The 22,612-nt window shown below is 47.7% G+C and overlaps 1 protein-coding gene across 1 annotated transcript in view; it reads left to right on the top strand.

The window, feature by feature from the left end:
* The window catches only part of LOC144093912 (cubilin-like), a 245,887-nt gene that overhangs the window by 71,840 nt on the left and 151,435 nt on the right, over window positions 1-22,612 (top strand). Inside the window, exons 23-32 of the mRNA XM_077627662.1 lie at window positions 366-633; window positions 1,013-1,143; window positions 3,165-3,351; window positions 6,522-6,682; window positions 6,929-7,110; window positions 7,443-7,602; window positions 14,807-14,991; window positions 16,323-16,670; window positions 17,745-18,095; window positions 19,183-19,348. Coding sequence (XP_077483788.1) covers window positions 366-633; window positions 1,013-1,143; window positions 3,165-3,351; window positions 6,522-6,682; window positions 6,929-7,110; window positions 7,443-7,602; window positions 14,807-14,991; window positions 16,323-16,670; window positions 17,745-18,095; window positions 19,183-19,348 — 2,139 coding nt within the window. The remainder of the gene's footprint in view (window positions 1-365; window positions 634-1,012; window positions 1,144-3,164; window positions 3,352-6,521; window positions 6,683-6,928; window positions 7,111-7,442; window positions 7,603-14,806; window positions 14,992-16,322; window positions 16,671-17,744; window positions 18,096-19,182; window positions 19,349-22,612) is intronic.

Genomic DNA, 22,612 nt, shown 5'->3' with positions numbered 1-22,612 from the left:
GCGCAAGCGCACATAGCATGATGTTTGGCTTCAGCTACTGTACTGCGGCGACTACTTTCAGTCAGCCTGCAAGAAACTGCGCATGCGTGCGCTGGACTTCCGCAACTAGCGCCTGGAGGTAGCGACAACTGTAAACGGTGAGGCTATGGTAATGGCAGTGGTTCTTGCTGGCGTAATATGCAGCGGCAGCGGCGTATACGCTGGCACTATGGCAACGGTAGTGATATTCGGTAACGCTATTGTGGGGACATGTCCTTCAAATAGAAGCAGTGGCAGGACGGCATCTGTCCGAGCGGCAATGCGTAATTTAGTCGGTGATGAAATGAGTAGAAACAGTGGCGCTAACTTGGGCGTTTCGGGCTCAGGCTGCGGTGGCGTGTTGACCGAGGCCGGCAGCCTAGCCAGCCCCGCCACGCGGTCCTCCGCCGACGACCACAGTGACGCCCAAGACGGCAGCTCGGCCGGCAGCACCGCGGAGGCCTACCGGCACAACCTCATGTGTCGCTGGATCTTGCGCGCTCCCCCAGGCCACACCGTGCGCCTCAGCTTCACACACTTCGTGCTCGAGGACTCGTCCAACTGCACCTACGACTACGTCGAGATTCACGACAGCTCTGACCAGATGATCGGCAGGTACGAGTGCGCGCGAGTCTTAGAGCAGTCGTGGTAGCGGGACATGTTTACTTATTTGTGGCATATGTTTCGATCTAGCTTAAGCCGTACTGACTGGCCTTTGTCCTGAAGTGCATGGTATCTGACTGACGAGGATTATGGCTTTGATGGTTGTTGTGGTGGCCTTAGTGGCAATAAAGCAAGCATCCTTAACCACATCACTCCGGTATTGTTAAGCAAGCCTGCCTCTCTTCAGGAGGAATTTGCTCGTCATTGCTGAGTGCAAAAAAACATTGAGAAAGTGCAGAAGATGTGAACTCGTGAAGTCGTAATGCTTCTTGAAAAAGTGTGTTCTGCAAGTCATCGAGGAGAAGAACAAAGTATACCCTGTAATCTGCAGGTACTGCGGACTGAAGATACCTCCCACACTGACGTCCTCAGGCCGGCAGCTGGAAGTAATCTTCCGTACCGACGACAGCGTGACACGAGACGGCTTCCTTGCTCACTTCATCTTCCTCAACGAGAGGACAGGTCGGTGGTCTCCAATGGCAACATGCTTGGTGTTTTGTTATCTCTTAGCTGTGAAAGCTATATATTATATTGTTATTTGAGTGAGGAACGTCAGAGTCGGCGTTGTATGTCACGCCTGTGAACGCCGCATTCTTTCCGTGGCCAATAATCATGCTACCAGTATGTGTCCGCCCATAAATGCCACATCGTGCAGGGAGCCAGCGCTCTTTGCTCTAACGGGGTATTACACAACTATTGTTCTCACTTCGCCCCGGAGGACGACGCAGTGTTCGAAGTAGTTTGTGTTTGCTTTCAATTACAGCTATTGAAATAGGTGTACCCTAAATTTTTCGTTCCGCTCTCGGCAGAAGAAATGGCAGAGATAGCTGTACTGCCCGCCGGGGCAACTCACCACGTGACCATCATCGGTGACGTCCTCATTAGCCATCGGTCTCATGACCTATAATTCATGTCATGGCTAGAAGTTTGCGAATGCCCGAAGTATTCGAATAGAAAGACGAACAATCTCTAGTTTGATTCGTTCACTGAATTAAAAAGTACATGCCTAAAATTCGAAAGAATCAAGTAAGTTGTAGAGTTTTCCAATACTTCCCTAATAACTGGAACGAAATTCTAATATAGCCCGCTGCAGTTTTCTTCGAAGGCTATTTGAAAGACGGGGCCAACATTGACGCTGCACTGCGTGCTACCGCGATCGGTCTGAGCGGGATGGAGGGTCCAGCGCCGCGACGCAGTCCATTCCTGAGGTGGCATTACTAATGCTTTTACACGGCCTGCCAAATTGGAAGACGCGGCAAGTTTCAGCGAGATTCAATGAACCGGGCCTTGATGACCGATCTCGATGGCCGTGGCTCAAGCGTAGCTCTCGCTCCTCTCATCTGCCGAGATGGGGCGCTTGTTTATTCGTTCACATCCGTAGTAAATGGTAATTTTCACACGCGTAAGACATGAAGCGAATAGAGTTAGTATACTGACTTAACGTTGCGAAACCTGTAATAGAGATCAGTGTTGTATCTTTAGAGAGGTACAGCTATAACCCCATAAGTTACAGCGATGTTGCGCAGAGCCTCCTGCAGCGCTTCGCTATTTAGCGCGATTATTCGTTTTGAACGAATATTCACACCGATAGCGGATATTGGTAAAAGCATTCAATTAATATTGAATTCGCTTCTATGCCGGTTGGATTCGTTTCTTTTCTGTTTTTAGCGGCAGTATTTGTATTCGATTCGGTAGCAAAGCTGTGGTTCTATTCGGTTTCGAAAGTGTTGTTCTCAGACTCCTTAGTCACAACTCATGGTCCGTGCTGTGTTGTGGTTAATTGATGGCATTCAGGGGCGTTCAGCTATATTTTGGCCAAGCACTTTGTTTATGCTACCGTAAGTACGTTTATCGAAAGCCGTGAATACAACTATAGTTCCATTCATGAATTCTCATACTACAGCAGACGCAACTAAGCCGGCCGCATGAGGCGCGTGTTTCCATCGAACTCCTGTGGCCCAGGAAACTAGTGCCACGCTTCAGAACCATCCTTTTTAAAATCTGAAGTCTTGATAATCACTAAGAGTCTCCTATCTTCTAATCCTGCAGCAGGTTATCTTCCAAAGCAAACTTCTCGCTTCACGGGTCCACGGATATGGTGCGTGCGTGAGCAAAGGACAATAAAATATGGGTAACCAAGCGCCTCAATCTGCTTCAGTGCTTCCCCTTTGTTCATTAGTGTACTCTATGTAGGAATGTGATGCACAGCGGAAAACGCAGATAGAATTGCGATGATAGAAGATAATGGCCAGTTGAGTCAACGATTGCATCGATCACTGCCATTTCGTCTCGATCAAGCGCACTAACTTCAAGGCGCATTTTTTTTTTCCCAATTCCTTCTCAAGCTCCTTCGCCTGATCAAAGATGGTGTTTTAATTTTCTGACACCATAATTTTGCCCATATTGGCTAGACGCAGTGCTATGCGTGTTTTGCTGCTACAGTTTGTCTTCTCTCAGCTCACGAGTCCTGGTCCTACTCGCAGCCTGCGGAGGAGAGTACTACCTGTCCCAGGGCGTGATGCGGTCGCCCATGTACCCGCGGCCGTACGTGAGTGAGCGCGACTGCGTCTGGGTGCTGCACGTGCCCGACGGTCGCCAGATCAGGCTCAATTTCACCCACTTCGACATCGCCAGCGAGCCCAGCTGCTGGCCCAGCTACCTGGAGATCCTGTGAGAGCGCTCACCTGGCCTTGTGCAACATGCCTTGCGCACACACCCCTGCCCCCCTCCTCCCCCGGCTGCCGGCTATGTTTATCTCCTTTCCCGAAGAGGAGCATCTAAAATGAGGGGAGGGGTGACTAATGTGCAGAACCCTTCTATTGATCAACCCCGGGTTTACAAAGAAAGCGGGGGTTCGCGGCTGCCGGATACGACTGGGGATGAAAAATAGGCTTAGCGCCCACATGAATACTAGAAACCGAAGGTTTCAAAGCAGTTCTCTGATTTTTCAGTGCACTTAAGATGTCATCCCTTTGTGAAGAACGGCCAAATTCATCCTAGAACAGATTCTGAAAGTATGAAGCGTCGTTCGGAGGCGATATTTTTAAAACACGTAGGCATGGGAGTGACTCCCGGCTGGGTGTACGGAATGGGACCGCGGCCCTCAGAAACACATGTAAACAAAACTTTCAGAAATATTTTTCTCGTTTCACGGAGTACTCATGGTTGTGGCTCTTAACAGTTGGCGAGAGCTTTGAGGAAGAGAGTGACAAAGTATGTTACGTCATTTTGAAGCTATCTTTGTAAAACACACTGATAAATATGTGCTGTGCAGCCAGACGTGCCCCAAAAAAGCGCTCTGTCCACTGGGTGTTTCCCCGAATCGCGCATGCTTCGCGTAGAGTCTGACATTTTGCCGCGCACGCCTCATTCTCTCGCAAATACTATCGTTGAAATTAAATAGCACGGTTTAAATAGCATAATATGCAAACCGCGCACTATAGCAGGGGACTAACACCGTGATTGCACACGTAGGTGTAACTTGTGGACGCTAGAACTCTGGTTAATTGCTGTGAAGATGAAGGAGACACTCTACATTTCAGTTTTAGCGCAAATAAGTCAGGTATGATGATTTCCAACGATACAACTGATCAGGTGCTTACAATACAAGGCCATGAAATACCCTGAGTGGCCGAATACAAATATTTCGGGGTATGAGTAAACGAAGGTCAGATGTACATGGAAAAGCACAAACACTCTATTATAGCAAAAGGGCGAAGAGATGCCGGGATAATGAAACAAGGGGCATTGTGGGGGTACAACATTTATGAAGTACTTAGAGGTATTTGGAAAAGAATAAATGGTGTCAGGGCTTACTTCCGGGAATGCGGTTCTGTGCTTAAGGGCGGAAGTTCCATTGAGATTAGAACTTAATCAGAGAGCTGTTGGAAAATTAGCACTAGATGCCCACAGGAGAACCACAATGAGCTGGGCATCGTTCTGAGCCTGGGAAGCTCAGAGGAAAATACTGCATGAAGAACGCCTAAAGAAATTAGACGATAATAGGTGGGCAGCTAAGGTATTTCAATACCTATATAGAAAGAGTGTTGACTCACAAAGACGGAAAAGAGTTAGGAAGCTAAACAGTAAGTATTCCAGACACGAGAGCAGAGAAAAACAGAGCATTGAACGACAGGTTAAAATGCGGAATGTAAAAATTAGATAAATTCGATTGAAAGAAAGCATACTGTAGAACTCTATCGATACTGGAAAATGCAGATCAGGAAGGAAGCGTTTTATGATAACTCAAGAGGCAGTGCCCTCCTATTTGAAGCTAGGTCAGGATCTGTTAGAACGCGCAGCTACAAAAAGAAATTTAGAATAGAAGATGAAACAAGTGCTGTGTGTGGTAAACCGGTAGAAACAATAGAACACCTCATACTTAGTGTGATGGTATCCATCCCGATGTTGTTGCAGGCAGTCACTTCCCGAGGCCCTAAGGTTTAGAGGTAACAATGGTCATGTAAATAAATCTGCGGTGGAAATGAGTACAAAGCGATTGGAAGATTGCTGGCTCAAAACCAGAGAGGTGACATAATGTTGGAAGAGTGGGAAGCTGTGTTTAAACAAAATGTTTAATTTCAATAACAACTTACAATAGAGATATAAACAATAAAGAAAAAAAGCTGAGCACGGTGGCAACTGCCAACACCCCGTTTCAAAGGGGACGCTGCTACCTTCCATCCATCCAACCACCGGAGGTGGCCGGTGTGTCGTCTGCGGTGCCGTCTGCTGCAGAGCGTGGTTATCTAGATTTTGAACACACATTTTCTTACTGTGCCTGGCCTCAAGCGGCTTACGAGGGCAAGTCAGGCCCCTTAGAACGAGGCCTACATGTTCGTGTGCTTCCCTTCATACTGAGGCCCACTTCAACTAGTGCGCGTCGAGATGGTCATGTGTTATAAATACTTTGGTTCATTCCTTCGTGGCTTTGTGAGTGAAGGTTTTAGAGCAACCACCTGCGAAGAATAAGGAATAAAGTTCGAGGTGAGTTTCGCCAGCTACAAAGGTTGAGACTGCCAGGACCATGCCGTAGAGCATGCCATGTGCTACAATACTATGAGTACACATAGTATCGAGAACTGGAACATATAAAACCATTTGAGAAACACACTGGTCTGTATACGCTGTACTAAAATAAAACATCACACCAAATTGTTGCCGTATCATCAGTACAGCCCTTGTGGCACCATCTGTGTCCTCGGATCTTTGTGCCCTTTGATGAGTAACAAATGTTATCGCAGGATGGTAGCAGAGAGCCAGAACAGTCTCCTGAATCACATGAATGTGCCTTCTAAAATTCCTCACAGCTTGTGAATTTCGCTGTGCCTTTCTTGGGTCTTGCGCTGTTCACGATGATACTGGTATTGAATCTGTCCGTTCGCCCAAGCAGCAGCGGTGTACATCAGATGAACACGCAATCTTTTAAAAATGACTCACTGCGTTAACACTGATGAATCTATCGAAGTGCTATTGAGGGTCTCCTCAGGTAATTATGCCGACGTACTTATACTATATAACCAAAGATTTCTCAAGAACAGGGGGTTATTCGCAAGTCTCAGAGACTTGAATCTCCTTAAACACGGCCAGTATAAAGCACAGGCTGCACAGGAGATCAAAAGTTACTATAAACCCTTGAACACTGCACTCTCCGTTAACCTTTAATCCAAAGCAGTTTTCATTAAAGCACTTTTTTGAGCTCGATTTACCTCGCGATTGATTCAATGTTTCTTTGTTTATTTTTTTTTCTTGAGTTGTCGCCCTTCTCCGTTTCCGTGTGCCACGCTCAATTGTCGACTCCAATGTCTTTTGTTTGTTTCCTTTGCTGTGTCACACTGCAGCAATGGCGGACAGGCGACGTCACCACTGGCCGGTCGGTTCTGCGAGCGGAACGCGCCTTCCAACTTCGTATCGGACACCAACACACTCCGGCTGCACTTCGTGAGCGGAAGCAATCAGCCGTCCACGGGATTCGAGGTCTACTACGATAGCGCCCTCTCGGGTAACAACCTTCACCCTCACTCGCACACACAAACACACACCTTCGTCGCAAATGAAGGCCAAGCCCCCTAGGCCTGTTTGTTTTAAGCCAATGGCATGCAAGGTAGGACTAAGCCCAGGCTCAGTCTCTCAGGCGTATGAGTTCCATTCTTCGACATTCGAAAATTTCATTCAACATGAATATTCATCAACAGAGTGGTACGCACACAGTGCGCGTGCCAACTTGCTTAACAGATCTTTTGCGCAGGCTGCGGCGGCTCCACGGGCGGCTCTTCGGCCAGCATCGTGTCTCCCAACTACCCGCAGCCGTACGGCCACAACGCCGAGTGCCGCTGGAACATCCGCGTCAACGAAGGCTCGCGCATCGCCCTGGTCGTCGTGGACTTGGACATCGAAATGGATGAGCACTGCCGCTACGACGCCCTCGAGGTAACGTACACGCTCTTGCAAAAGTATGTAGCCCACAACGACCGCGGCCGGAGGGAGAGCACTTCCGAGTGGCGGCGCTGCACTCAGTGGCGTTCGCCGGTACTGAAGTTGCGCCGGATGAGGAGACATGTTCCTCTCGCTTTCTCGAGAGTTCATCCTCAACGGCAGCCAAAAAGCCAGAAAGGCATGCCTGTTGGCCTGGTGATGCCCCGGTACCACCCATAGTCACTTCGGCCACCGTCACTATGGGCTGGACAATTTGACAAAGGTCGTACAGGCAATCCGATGTCACGGCAGCAAACGCACCCTCAGGGCTTGACGCCGTCACGCAGATCTTCGACGGCGCTTCGGACCGCGACAGGCGGCTTGCCCAGCTGTGCAGCCACCAGCAGCGACCGGGGCAGCTGATGTCCACAGGCAAAGACATGTTCCTGCGGTTCCGCACCGACGCCTCGGAAGCCGGCCGCGGATTCCACGTAGTCTACGCAACGCGTGAGTTCTTCAGAAGCCATGACTAGCGACACGGCTTGATGAAAAGTTAAACCGAGAAAAGAAGGGCAGATGTTTTTCCTCCAAACCATATACAAGATTAACAGAAGGGATTGAAACATTGCCAAGAGACGAGGTCGTACGCGTATGGTGAGAATTTCTCGTCTTGTGTCATCTGTGTCACAGTGAGAGCTTGGATCAATACGCGTGCTGTAGATTTAAGAGCTTTGAAGTATTTCATGCCGAAAAGCCGCTTAGGTAGCTCAGCAAGAGAATAACCAGACAACGCCTTCCTTAAGCTTGCACTAGCCCTTCTACTGCGTAAGCAATATTAGTGCGATTAGGCGAAAATGCCGGCGTTTGTCTCTGCGTGGCCGCCTATTGAAGTCTCCGGCGCCTGCAGAGAGGACCACCCTCGACGAGGGCTGTGAGAGGCGGAAAAGCAACGACGTCCCCCAAATGAGCGGCGAGTGCAGAGAGTGGGAAAGCGGCGCCGAAAGGCAGCGCGCGTCAGAGTGTCACGTCAACGAGCGCGCGTCACGTGTATAAGGTGCATAAGGTGTAAAATATGTATAAGGTGAGTACGCATTTCACCATATAGGGTGAAATGTTTATAATATAACAAATTGGGAGTTTCTCTTTCCAAATAGCCAATTATAAAAACTGAAACTACGTCACATTATTCCGTAATTGCAAGCATATCTATGCATATCTGCGTTGTAAAAACGATTAGTACGAAAGGAGCCACTTATAATGCCGGCTGAACCTGTGCGCAAAACCCATTTACAATGAAAAATTACCCAAATGCTACTGATTTATGCGTCAAAACGAGCCACATATGCTTGTCAGACCGTTCTTGTCAGCTTGAGCCTCAAAGTTCGAACTGTTTTCAGCGTAGTTTCATTTCTTCGATTGCCAGCACTACGCGCTTCATGAACTGTGAGGAATATGAAGAGATCGGCAAAAGATATGAACCCGGAAAGCAACGAGATCCAAGTGATCACTAGCCGCGCTGCAGAAGAAGGAAGGATATGCCTGTGCTACCTCGAATGCTAAAGCGTTTAAGTGGGCTATGATTTGCAGCTTTCACTTACATTTCTTATTGGGTAATAGTTTGTGTATATTACCTCTCCCCCTACCCTCTCTTCCTGTCCCCTCACCTCTTTCATTTCATTTCTCTATTATGCGTGCTATCCTTTATTGCCGCTGCCCCAGCCCAGGTGCTTCAGTATCGATGGCAGATGCCGGGACTAGCAAAAATCTTATCCTTCCTTTTTGTTATTATTTTAATAAAACCACTTACTACTACAGCTTTCACCCCCTCAAGTATCTCTTCTCTTACGGCGCGGATCAGAAGTCCACAGAGAGATGTAAGACAGTTTACTGCGCCATTTCCTTTCCTCAAAAAACAATGTTCATTTTCAGCGAAGCGGCAGACCTTGATAGGGAACAAGATTAACGCTTATCTTGCTCTTTTCGTGCTGTGAACTCCGCCATTTCACTACTGATCGCAGCCGCCGCGGTGGCTGAGTGGTTACGGCGCTCGGTTACCGGCCCGAAAGACGCGGGTTCGATCCTGGCCGCGGCGGTCGAACTTCGATGGAGGCGAAATTCTAGAGGCCTGTCTACTGCGCGATGTCAGTGCACGTTAAAGGTGGTCGAAATTTCCGGAGGCCTTCACTACGGCGTCTCTCAAAGCCTGAATCCCTTTGGGACGTTAAACCCCCGTAAACCAAACCAAACAACTAATCGTGAATTTAGGACGCTGCAGTGACCTGAAATGTACGTTAGTTTCCGTGCATTCTAGCTTGTTCATGATACCACACATGAAGTGTGCACACAAAATGAGAAGGCTGTCATTTCAGCGCTTGTGGTAGAGGCCTCCTTTTTACGTTTAGTTTCTTTGTTTTGGTGAAGCACTGCAGTTCCCGTGATTGGACACACTGAGTTTTGTTTACATCGTTCTCCCGACATCATAGTATAATTATCTTAAAGCATTATTTTCAACAAAGAGCGTGTATTACTACTACAGAGATAGAGCTTTGCAAAACCAACATGGGTCACATCACGAGTTTCACACCGTAAAGAGCCAAATCCAAAGTTTGCATGGCAATATTGATTAAATTATTTGCTTGCTTCTTCGCTGTGTGTAATTGCTGTAATTAGTTTGAAGCAACTTACATAATTGTTTGAATAGCTCTACGGCTTCTGCGAATAACAAATTTCCGGGTTTATCCAGGTTCCTGTTTAGGTGATTTCGGTTGTTTCGAAAATGTAAAACTATAAAGAAATCATCAGCGAGTCATAAATACCAGCCAAACCAAAATACAATTAACTAGCCGCCACTTTCACTCAGTGAGAAAGGTAGTAGTAAGTGGTTTTTATTAAAATAAAAATAAAAAGGAAGGAAAGGATTTTTGCTAGCCCCGGCATCTGCCATCGATAATGAAGCACCTGAGCTAGAGCAGCGGAAATAAAGGATAGCAGGCAGAATGGAGAAATGAAATGAAAGAGGTGAGGAGACAGGAAGAGAGGATAGGGGTAGAGGTAATATACACAACCTATCTACACAATAAGACATGTGTTCAGGTTGTGTGCGTGATTAGTTCATGATGGAGCAATAAAAACACACGCCCACAGCACTATGTTGACTAAAACTGGAACGGGGCATCCAGTCGTTAATCGTTCAAGGTTGAACTCGTGGAGCGTTCGGTCACTGCGTGTAACTACCTGGCGGAGAACAGACGGGACGTCAAGCCCGTCTGTTCGAGGAACGCACAGAGGCTCGCCAAGGTTCGCTGACGAGTGCGCGCACTGCCCTGCGGCCACAATAGCGTCTTGATGGAGTCTGGTAGTATGCCCAGCGCCCTATAGGCCGCAAGCATATCGCGACGAGCATCGGCGTATGCGAAGAAGCAGGTGCTCTAGTGTTTCCACTGCACCGCATCCGTCGCACACATCACTCGTCGCGATTCCATGACGCTTCCGTCGTTCCCCGGGCCACACGCAGCCAATGCGCGCGTGGAGGATCATTGCACGTGGCGACCGCGTAAATGCGCGACAGCCGGTGATACTGTCGATGCGCTCACCTCCTGGGATGCGTGGGTCGGGGTGCTGCTTTCGGAGATGGTCGTGGATGGCCGCACGCTCGTCCTCCAGCGCAAGGGGCAGATCGTTGGCAGGTAGTTGGTGTGCAGCAGTCGCGAGGTCGTCAGCTTCTTCGTTGTCGGCGATGCCGCAGTGACCGGGCACCCACTGTGCATGCACGGCACATCCTCTCTGCGCGAGGCGCTCGATGCGTGAGCGAATGTCTCGCACTATTGGGGTACCGCGGCCGTTGGATTGCAGGCGGCTGAGGGCGGCGCGGGAGTCGCACAGCAGAGCACTCCTGGGCGGCGGACGGCCGAGGGTGAGCAGCAGGTCCAGCCCGAGCCGGATCCCCATCAACTCCGCCGTGGTGGAGGAGCCCAGGAAGGTTGCGTGTTGCTGGCTGTGCAGTCGCCGGGCGTGTATGGAAGCCGCCGCTGCAAGAGAGCAGCCGTCACGGGCCACTGAGCCGTCGGTGTACACGAGGAGATGGCCCTGGAGCTCCTCGTGTATGACGGCTCTGGTCAGCCGCTGCACAGCACAAAGGGGTGTGGTTCGCTTGCCCGCGATGCCGACGACCTCTCGCTGTACCTCCGAGGCAATAGGCCAGGGCGCGCAGGTGCCGTAGGGGGGTGGGCCTTGAGTCAATTGCTCATACTCGAGCAGCGCCGCGCCCATTCGTGAGTGCGGGTGCGAGCGCATACGCTGCAGCAGCGAGCCGCCGTCCGGTGCGCGGTGAAGTCGATCGATGTGATTCAGTGCCCTGCGCGCAGCTTGGAGCTCAAGTGGCCACGCTCCTGCCTCGGCCAACGTTGGGGCGCACTGCAATTTTTTGGGCAGGCCTAGGCACACGCGCAGGAACTTGCGTTGCTGGAGCTCGAGCTTCTCATCGCTCACCACTCGAGGCCAGGACATCTCCCAGCAAGCCGCGCTGCAGCTATACAAGGCCGCAGCTTTGGGCGCGGTGCTCTATGCGCTGCCGCTTGTCACGGTGCGCAAGCCGTGCTGAAAGAAGCTCGAGCTCCAGCACCACAAGTACCTGCGCGTGTGCCTAGGCCTGCCCAGTGAGTGGCGGGAAATGCAAAAATCATCAAATAGAACACTTCAAATCGGAAAGCATCAAACGGAAAGTCATATTCTTAAAGGTGCATTCTGCTTACGCAGTTCACCTAGTCGTATACTGTGAGTGTCGGTGATTTTTTTCTTTAATAGTCCCAGTTTGTTCTGTTTAGCGGCGTTTGCTTCGTGGCATAATGCCGTCACTCTTTGATGAAACCTAATATCTCACTAATATTTTGTTTTCCTGAAGGTATATTAATAAATATTTTGTTTCGGAAAAGGGGCACCTCTTTTTACCTTTATAGAAACCGCTGCATCGAAGTTTAGAAACTAAAGTTAAAGCCCACCAAAATTGCTAGAGGTGCTATAGATGCACCCACTCCCAAATCTCCAATACCGTATCTCTGAAACTGAGGAAAAGAACACTCAAAGATAAATGTATTCAGTCTCATGTATCCAGTGGCAGTCGCCTCAAACTCGCTGTACCATCATGCCTTAACAGCATTATTCCGGTTCTACATGATTCAACGACTGGTGGCCTCGACTTGTGGTCGGACATCCAATGGTGTTGACGTCGCTTCAGAAGCATGCATGCAATACAGCTAGTGTTGCATGACTATTACATTCAGTAATCCTTGTGCTTTTAGGCAGGGATAGTTGCGGAGAGAGGAGAGGGGATGGTAGAATAAAAAAAGTTATGCTGTGGATTAGCTCAGCTAATCCAGGATATACAAACCGAAAGCTGTCGGCGTTCATTGTGTTCATTGGCGTTGGCATTGACAAAGTTCTAGACTCCGATGATTTTGAGGCAAGGAAGGGCACACAACTTGTTCCCTCAGTGGACGCCTCAATCGCACATTGAGGTACGTGACCGTGGTGAGAGATGTGGGCTGCATGAATAAGCGCTGACAACGCTGTGGCAGAAACGCAGCGCTACAGCAATACCCGCAGCGTTCATTGGGTGAGCAACCTCTAGCGGTCAACCATTAATTAAACTGCCACCTGCCAGGGTGGCACGGTCGGCGCGCTGTCTATATGGTGTGCGGAACGTACTCAACGTTACAGACGCCAAGCCGCGTCTACTTGTCCGATGCAAGGTTTCGCTCTCTAACCAGGTTGAGCTGTAGGTAAACCGCTGCTAATTTTTTTTTATCCAGCTAAGGCAGCAGCCGCTCTGCGGCTGTAGAGCCCCTGCGCAACGACGCTGAAGACTCGGCTCGGCGGTGCGGCGAAGTCACGTGTTGCGTTGCTTTGGCAGCGGTGCAGAAAAGACGTTCATTGTCAAACGTGAGGCGACGGCGAAATCGCTCCGATGAAAGAAGTAATAGCTTTCACTTTTAACAGGCTTAAGCCAGCCCTTTGCCGGACTTCGATTATTGGCCACCAGACATTTCTGCACTCGATGGGCCACGAATTACAGGCACTGTCGCCCCTCATAAGTTAAACATTTGTGTTCTAATAACGAACAATATTTGAACACCTTCATTTTTCCCCCCTATTAGAACAAAAGAACCCGTTCATATCCTTGCCAGTACCCGATTACTGGTGCGCTTTTACTGTACGGAGCCGTGTAGCACAATTCAATTTTTGGAGCAAAACAACCTTTCGTTTATTTTAATTTTCTTTTGTGCCGCTTGTTGCCTCGAGGCAAAAGAAGGAAATGGTTATGAGAAGGAAACAATGCGAATGGTTACATAAATTACAAGTAGTTGGTTGATCGCATGAAATCAGAGTGGTCCATGATTGGGTCCCTGCGTCCAAGCATCATAGCATAAATAAATGTCTCGCGAAAGACCCGCTGCGGCCACGTGCGGGATTCTTGTAGGGTTTAAAGCCGGGCAAAGCCACGGTAGGGGATGAGTGTCGGCTTCCATTTCCTGAGATTGGCATACTGGACATCTGGACGAGTGCAAACAAGCCTCTGAAGTGAAGCCAGTTCCCAGTGAAGACAGGAGTAGGGGAATTCCCGACCTCGATCCTCCGAAGCGGAACCCATGCCCAACATTCTCGGGAAAAAAAATTGAAAACTTGAGAATTTTAAGATACTGGTATAGAAATATTGAAGGTAATTGTCTATTGTTCTTATATGTAAGGGAAAAAACTTTAGGTCTTTTCGAATGACCTAATAGAACAGTTAAGACTGCAGCGTGGAATTCCGGCCAATTTTGCAATTCACGTTTAAAAGACTTGTACCCAGATCTGAAGCTCCGGCTTCCATCAGGCCTACCACGACGTGAAGAAACTTTGCTGAGTTACCTGTGGCTTGATGTAGCTTTCACCAACCATTACTCGTTCTTAATCGGTATGGCTGATAGCCCTGCATGTGCCATCTGCGGGTATGACGTGAATATATCCCACATTCTTTGTGACTACCCTGCCTATAGTGCCGCAAGACAGTTGCTCTGCCGTGCGCTGGAGCGCCTAGATTCACGACCACTGACAGAAATGAAGAATCTCGGCCACTAGCCGCGGCGATTGTCGGCGATGAAGGCCTCCAAGGCACTGCTCCGCTTCTTAAAAACTTTTGGTCTGCGCGATAGGCTGTGACTTTTACGAACGCTGACTTTTCATAGTGACTCTCCTTTCTCTTTCATTTTATATCCCCTCACCCCTTTCCCCCTGTGTAGGGTAGCAAACTGATTATTTTTCCGGTTAACCTCCCTGCTTTTCTTCTTCTTATTCTTCCACCTGCTCCATAGAAAACTAATGGGGAATACTTTTGATGATTAGGAAAAACTTTAATAGAAAAAAATGCAGGACTGCCGTCGGTTGATCTGCGGTTATATGGTTTGTTAAAGTGATATCTTACGTTAAATGACAAAAATGCATTCATACACGGTTTTCCGCTTAAAAAAGGCTTTTTTTCCAGAATTGTTGGGCATGTCTGTAGCGCTAGTGAGGCCGCGGACCGGCTATGCACACATCATAATGAACTTGTCTGCATTAATTTCCATCCTCTTGGATTCTTTAAAGTGCATACGCCAAACACATTTTCCACCTTTAGATATTTACTGAAGCTCGTTAATTTAGCGTATTGTGCATACTTGCAATGGCTGTGCAGAGTGCAACCAACGCATCAAGAACCAAAGGCATGGCGTGATTGAGAGCCCAAACTACCCGGAACCGTCGCCGCACAATGCCAACTGCACCTGGACCATCGAGGCCTTCATGGGGCACAACATTTCGCTGGCCTTCTCCTTTTTCGAACTGGAGCATGATAACAACTGCAAATTCGATTACGTCGAGGTACGGTTCGTTAATGGCACATACCATAGGTTAGCTGCATCTGCTTGTACCTTTAGGTCGGAATTTAAACCAATTTTAGTCAAATTCTATGCTACTCGAATTGTTATCCTCCGCCGCCCTGGCTGACCGATGATGATGACAACTGCACGGTAATGATCGAAACAACGTCGAATGTTGGATACAAGCGCACTGGAATGAAATTGGAGCAGAAACTTAGCGAAACTCCGGCCCTTCAGCGCCTACAGACGAAAAAAAAAATCTGCGACGACAAGAGGAGGAGGAGGTGCTGGAAGTTGTTCTCAGCTGTGCTCGTTGCCCGGTCATGGGGTGTTTGATTCAAACTGATGACAGCAGAAGGTTGTGCTGTGATCTGGCGAACTGATTAACAAGATTACACAAAGTTTGATTCGGCGGCTGGTTTAAGTTTATGAGAGTTTAATGTCTGAAAGCCATTCAGGCTATGAGGGATGCCGTAGTGAAGGGCTCCGGAAATTTCGAACACCTGGGGTTCTTTAAGCGCACAGCTAATTCTGTGAACTGTGGGAAAAGTTTTCGTCAAATTTTGACCAACACTGACCAAACATTTCACCAACACTGTTCCCACTTCGAGTTGTTGATCAATTCACTCTCGTCCTACATAAGCTTGCTGGCCCGGTTAGCTCAGTTGGTAGAGTGACTTCTCCGGTGAAGCGGTGGTCCCGGGTTCCAACCGAGGATCAGGATGAATTTTCATTTAACTGCGATATTTCTTAGAAAGCTTTATAGTTTTTCTTTGTAGATGTATGGCTTCGTTTGGATGGATACCAAAGAATAGGGGCTATTCAAAATTCCGCAAGCGCGCCTTCTCTAGAAATAAACAGCGATGGGTGCAGGACAGGTGCTAAGACTGTGGATAGAATGTACGAAACATATTTTTGAAGAATCAAACAAAAAACTGGTCCTTTTTGCTTCGTATCAGATAGAAACGCATGGTCAGCCATCTTGTCTTGGGCAACATTGTTATGTCGGGAAGCGGCGCTGTTGCGGAATTTTGAATACTACAGCTACTCTCTTATTATAAAGCTACTCCACCTTGGAGGTTTCCCCTTACCAATTGACCAAATCCTTGGTATGTTGCAGGAATCCAGTCATAACGGTGTTTCTAGAGGTCGCCTTGAACAAAAAAGCGCATTTTTGCTTCATAGTAATACAGTAAGTTAGTTCTACCGGATGTTGCTGAATGACATTACCGCGTTGTAGGAACGAGACGTTATCCGGAGAACTCACCGGAAGAGCGTGTCTTCAGGCTAAGGGAAACCTGACCGCCCGCTGTAAGGTTCCCCTCTGCGCAGATAAACGAGACCGAGTCCGAGGGTCAAACCAGGCGGCTGGGCCGATACTGCGGCGAGGCGTCGCTGCCGGCTCCCGTGGTGTCGACCAAGAACGTCGTGACGGTGCACTATGTGACTGACGGCAGCGTGGCGTCGAGGGGCTTCCGACTCGAGTACGCGTGGCGCGGCTGCGGTGGCATTCTGGTCAAGAGCAGCGGAAGCATCGAGACCCCGAACTACCCGCACGGCTACCCCAAGAACACCGAGTGCCTGTGGGTGGTCAAGGCGCCCATCGGACAGAGAGTGCAGCTCTCCTTCGAGGACATCCACCTCGAGTCCAGCAGGGGATGTCCCTTCGACTTTGTGCGGGTGAGTATAGCCTATCAGAGCTCTTTTCACAGTCACCTGGCTCTCGAGCTGTGGTAAGATATGTTGCTCAAGTCTGTAACGAGCAAGGACCCTACAATGTATACTTGAAACAGCGCTTACAACGGCCGCGCACGAGACATATTGATGGTTGATTATTAACCGAAGCAGGCGGGACCCTTTCAGTGTAGTCTTTCTTCCTTGCAAGGAAGACACACTTTACGCTCTTGCTACCTTTATGACTTCCATGAAAACGGAATTTTGCGAGTTTCGCAGTAGTGTACCTAATTGACAGCGTTTTGTATTGCAGCATAGGCGAGTTGGTGGGCTACGTTCAAAATACCAGGTATGTTAGCGACGCCTGTACGGACACAATACATTTAGTTTTTCAACCCCGAACATGAATGTGCGTCCCTCATAGCCTGTGTCGCTTTCGGACGTTAAGCCCTCACGAATCAAACCGAACATGAGTATCTGGGTTCTCGTTTTATGAAGCCACACCGCCCCAACGTCTGGAAGCAGTTGTCGCATTACCCCGAATTTCAATCACATGCCATAAAAAGAAAGAAAACAATAATGACTATATGTCAACATGGGGCATTTTCGTCCAGTAAACTATTCATATTGCATATTTCGTCGCATGTAGTTTGGGTTTCAACAGCTTACCTATGCATATGGTGTCACGTATAAGGTTGAGCTCGCGTGAAGCATGCAAAAACAGCCCTATAATAGCTGCTTGGTTTCTAGCTTTCACTCCGGTTCTTGGACACGGTGGCGTAATAGTTGCAAGAAATGAGAACACCCAAGCAGATTGTATGTCAAAGTTTTTGCACTCCTCACGTGATGCTGACCCCACATGTGACGTCATAAATGCAGCACAGTTGTCGAAAATGAAACCATATTTTTATGAGCGAAAAAATTCTGCAACAAATTATTTCCCATTCGCAGACGTATTGCTAGTGGCGATCCGAGTTTACTGAAGTCTTAAGGGAACAGTTTGATGTCCCACTATAACTTTGTGTCATGTCATTTGCTCGCACACCGCCATCATTTTTTTTTCAACACATTCTACCGCAGGTTTACGGTGGTCCAGACCTAACGTCGCCCAAGATTGCGGAGATCTGCAGCGCCTCCAGCCGTGTCAGCGAGCTCATATCGCACGGCAACGCGATGACGGTGCACTTCCGCAGCGACGTCTCGCTTCAAGGGAAGGGCTTCCGCGCCTCCTACCGCTTCGACCGGCGCGGCTGTGGTGGCCGCTTCTCGGTGCCTTCGGCGTACATCATGTCCCCCGGCTACCCGGACAACTATGACGCCCTGGACGACTGCAGCTGGGAGGTTCGCGTGGCGCAGGGCCACGTGGTGCGACTGCAGATCCTGGACTTCGGCATGCCTGCCAGCGCCAACTGCACCGACAGCTACCTGGCCGTGAGTAACGGCATTCAAACCACCGTGAATACAGGGTCAGCGACTTGTAAGGTTTTCGAAGAAATAATGGCACAAAAAAAGACACGCAAGAAAAGGGCGAGAAAGACAGAAATAAATCTCTTACCCTGCGTCTTTCTCAGCATTTTCATGTGCTTCTTTCTTTCTCGCACTATTATTTCTTCTAAAAGCTGTGAACCATCTTTCCCGACTACTTGTTGTGTTTAACTTGTTAGATCGTGAGAGAAGAAGCTGCAGCGGTTGCGGTGGGGGAATTACCATTGAACAGAATTAGCAGAATCCGTTTAACGTATACATGCCCTCCGTGTACGAATCAACTCAGCGTTACTGGCAGAGACCGTAACTATCGACTTGATTGGTCGCGACACCACCGGCCAATCAAGAAGCTAATCTTTAGAAGGAATAGTCGTTTTAATCCAGTCCTCTTAACTTAAAGAAAGTATTCATAAATATTATTCAGCACATCGTCGCCATACGAAACTGTTACCGACAATGAGGAGTCATAGCGCTCTGTACATGATAGGAGAAAACAAGATTTTCACTTATCTGTCGCTTTTACCACCCATCATATTTGGTTATGAAGGATAACGAGGGCCGTATGATGTGCACGTAACAATCACTGTACACATTTGAAGAGAGTCTTGGAAGTGCAAGAGACTTCATAAGCGTCTTTAGAGCTTAATTTGGACTGAGGGGAAAAAACTTTCAGGTCTCGTGGCGGGAAAATGTTTAGGAGAATCCCCCAAGGTGGAGTAGATTTGTAATAAGGGAGTCATTACACATCTACTCCGTCTTGCGGGATTCCTCTAAAATTTTGGCCAGCACTGTTCCCACTTCGAGTTGTTGATCAATTCACCATCGCCCTACCGTATGCCAGCCTTCCCGGTTAACTCACTGGGTAGAGCGACTGCTGCGGTGAAGCGGTGGTTCCGGGCTCGAACCCCGGACCGGGAGGAATTTTTCTTTAACTGCGAAGTTTCTGAGAAAGCTGTATGGCTTTCCTTTGTAGCCGCATGGCTGCGCTTGGGTGTATGCCAATGAGTAATTACTCCCTTATTACAACTTTCAGGTCTACGATAACATGCGCACCGGAGGAGACAAGGCTCTGCTGCGTCACTGCGGCAACTCGCTTCCGGCCCAAGTTAACTACACGAGCACAGCTAACCAGCTTCGGCTGCGAATGAAGGCCTCGGGAAACTCGGCTGGAAAAGGTTTCAAGCTTCGCTACAGCACGGGCAAGTCTCTTTTTGGCGAAATCGGCGAAATTCATTCCGTTCCTACAGCCGCATATCTTGTCTTAGTATATTGCTTCTGATGCAGAACACCATTAATGTAACCCTGAGGGCACATCTACCCTAATATAGCCCACCTGCCTACCACAGAATAGTAGCATTTATTCACCTAGCTAGAAAAAACTCGAGAACACATAGTCCATATTATGTGTTGGCAAAGCGATAGCCTTAAAATGTGTTGCTGTCTTTAACAAAAGTGGCGCCCCTTCCGGTCTGGTGACGTCATTGTGGCGTCATATTTCCTTGCCGTGTTGTTTGATAGCGTCTATGTGGCGTCTTACACCTTCGAACAATCAGCTATATTTATGGGGCACGACGTCTATCTTTTTTATCCGATGTGGCTTCTAATGCTATGGCATTAGAGAAAAAGCTATTTTTTTCATGAAAGATTCGAAAGGCACTTGCTTAAACTTGATGAGAAAATTCGCCTGAGGTCGAAGTGTCTTACAAAACCGGTATTATGTTTGTTGAAACAGTTCTACATTGAATGTGAAACAGATTTTCTATCAGCTTTTTTTTTTTTTCTACACAACAGCACCAAGCGTGAAAACAGGCAGGCGGGAATCAAATATGTTACATTCGCTGTTATTTTAGTTTTGCAAGCTTTTCTTTTGGAAAATTAAAAAGGCCGTAACAGCGAACATGAACGCACACAACATTGTAGTAATGTGTTCATGGAGATGAACGAACAGCCCTGTGAAAAAGTGTTTAGCCAACAAGGGGTGGACGTTTCTTTTTAACAGAAAATAAGATCGATGAAAGCACGCCGACTTCAATTCTAGAAATGCGATTTCAACCGAATAAGGTTAGTATTCTTGAAATGCCCATCACAGCCTGCAGAAAATCGAGTGGGAGTTACGTAGTAAAAGGAGAATCTGAACAAGCTGCGGAAGTGAGGGGCATTGCGGGACGGTGTACCATTGGATTCGCTCCTCTACCTTGCACGACCGTGCAAACTGCAAGGCTTGACCTCGTCGGCAAACGTCGTCTGCCGTCACCCGCTTAGGGCAGTTACTTGCTTAATCAGATGTATCCGCTGCACGTAGGGACACTAGAAACCATGCATGGGCATCGCGATAAAGTGTCATGTTCTGGCTACCGCGTCTATTTAAAGGCTTTTAAGCAGAGACATCCTCACGTAGCCCACGTGATGCCCCGCTCTTTCGCTCAACCAACTTTCTAAGGAATCAAATTACTCTTGCGTTTCTGTCCGACGGTTCTATCATTTATTTTTCCTTACTTTTTATTAGCAATAATATTTTCTTCTCTTCTGGTAGCTATAAGTATATTACCAGTAATTAACGACCATGTTTGCTTATAGACTGGTAAATGGAGAGTTCAGGAAGACAAAAACAAAACAAATACTTCAACTTTTTAGTGTCTTTTTACCTTCATAAAATTCTAGGTTCTACCACCTAAAAACAATAGAGTAATTCATCAGTTGTATAAAGTATTTGGTGAAAAAAAACTGCAACTGCATTCCGAAATAAACACCTAAAAAGTGAGACCAATTTTTAACCATGTTTGCCTAATTACTGGTAAATGAAGAGTTAAGGAGGACAAAAAATAAAATAAATACTTTAAATTTTAGTGTCCTTTTACCTCCATAGAATTCTAGTTTATATCACCGAAAACAAACATAGGAATTCATCAGTTGGAAAGAGTATTTGGTGAAAAAAAAAATACTGCAACTGCATTCCGAAATAAACACCTAAAGAGACAGACCAATCATTAAAAGAAGAATGAACACCAAAAACTCCTGCGCCCAGTTATAGCACTGTGTCACACGGCGCTAGGACTTCTTGCTGAAACACACGGCAAGGTCTCTGGCCTTCAGTTAGATAAGAAGCAAGCAGTGCGTACCTGTGTTCTGTCTGCACGTAAGGATAAAGAAAGCTTGCTACCATAAGCATACCTGCAGCCTAAACGATGTTGTTACCCGCGGCTCTTGTTCCGTAGCCTTTCTACGTCGATGCGCACATTCGAGCATGATGAGGGCATGCGAGTAAAGGAGAGTCAAACGTACAAGATGTGTTCCTAGATCAAGTGCTCGAGTGTAGTCAGTGCAGGTGTTTCGTGTCTCGAAACGGCGCAAACATAACCACGTCAAAATCGGAGACGTCAAAGTGACTAGACCGAACCTTGTGCACAGTTCTTTTATAGCGAAAATCTCTGCTCTCCGCATGCAAAGCTCAAGGTCAAAACCGCTTGGAAATGACCTTCAGCCCGTAGGAGGGGCTGAGGTGCGGCTGTGTCGTAAGATCACATGCGTCGATCAACGCTGCCTCCTTCCCCTTGAGTAACACGTGCTCAGAGTGGAGAGGGACAAAATAAAAAAAAATGGTTGTCTAGCAAAGCCTCGCGAGACACGATCTTGGCTGAACAGCATGCCGGGCCCTCGCGGCAAACGATTTGCATTCTAACTCAAGCAGAGTCTGATCATACGGCTTATATCGCTAGGAAACAAGCTTCGTTACAGCGAAAACATGTAGCGTACGATAAAAAGAAGGGTGAAGAATAGGAAAAAGTCTTTAAAAGTGCGTGAACTTAAGGAGAGAAAGCACTTAGCCGAGGAAAAACGAATGCAAAACAGTGCTTTATCTTGCTTATCGCTTGTCTTACTAGCTTCAGCCCGGTTGAACGACAGCCAAATTTTATTTCATTTCTTCCACATTAGCTTTCACTCAACCTATTATCGCGCTCTCTTAGCAACCTGCGTTCACGCGCATAGCTTTGACTTGTACAGTCCGTATCGCGCCTAGAACTGGCCCTTCACATTTCAGCGCTCATTTTGTATTTGTTGTCATGGTTTCACACTATCTTGAAGTATCAGACCTGTGCAGTCATAGCTCGTGAAAAAATTTGCCTTTGAAAAAGCGCACATCATTGCAAAACCGAACCGTGGAGCGAAACTGTTCTCTCGGAGGTGTTTATATATACATTATGTACCTTTATATTTAGTAGATGTGTGCGTGTAAATTCTTTATCTATAGAAAGCGTGCAAACAAAGACGGAACTTCGCGGACTCTCCGCAAAGCCCTGGGTATGGCTTCGTACAAATTACTGAAAAATGGAATTGGTGGTTGTAGTTAAAGCTCTCTTCAATATTCATTCATGGGACTCTATCTGGCTCGTTAGCCCGTTTTCTTTTCCTTTGTAGTGAAGGGGAGCTGGATATTTTATTTTCAACATGCAGAGTTACGTTCC

This window comes from Amblyomma americanum, chromosome 6 (assembly GCF_052857255.1).
Source record: "Amblyomma americanum isolate KBUSLIRL-KWMA chromosome 6, ASM5285725v1, whole genome shotgun sequence".
Lineage (NCBI taxonomy): Eukaryota > Metazoa > Arthropoda > Arachnida > Ixodida > Ixodidae > Amblyomma > Amblyomma americanum.
The sequence above is the reverse complement of the archived record's forward strand: the minus strand, read 5'-3'. Positions and strand labels throughout refer to the sequence as shown.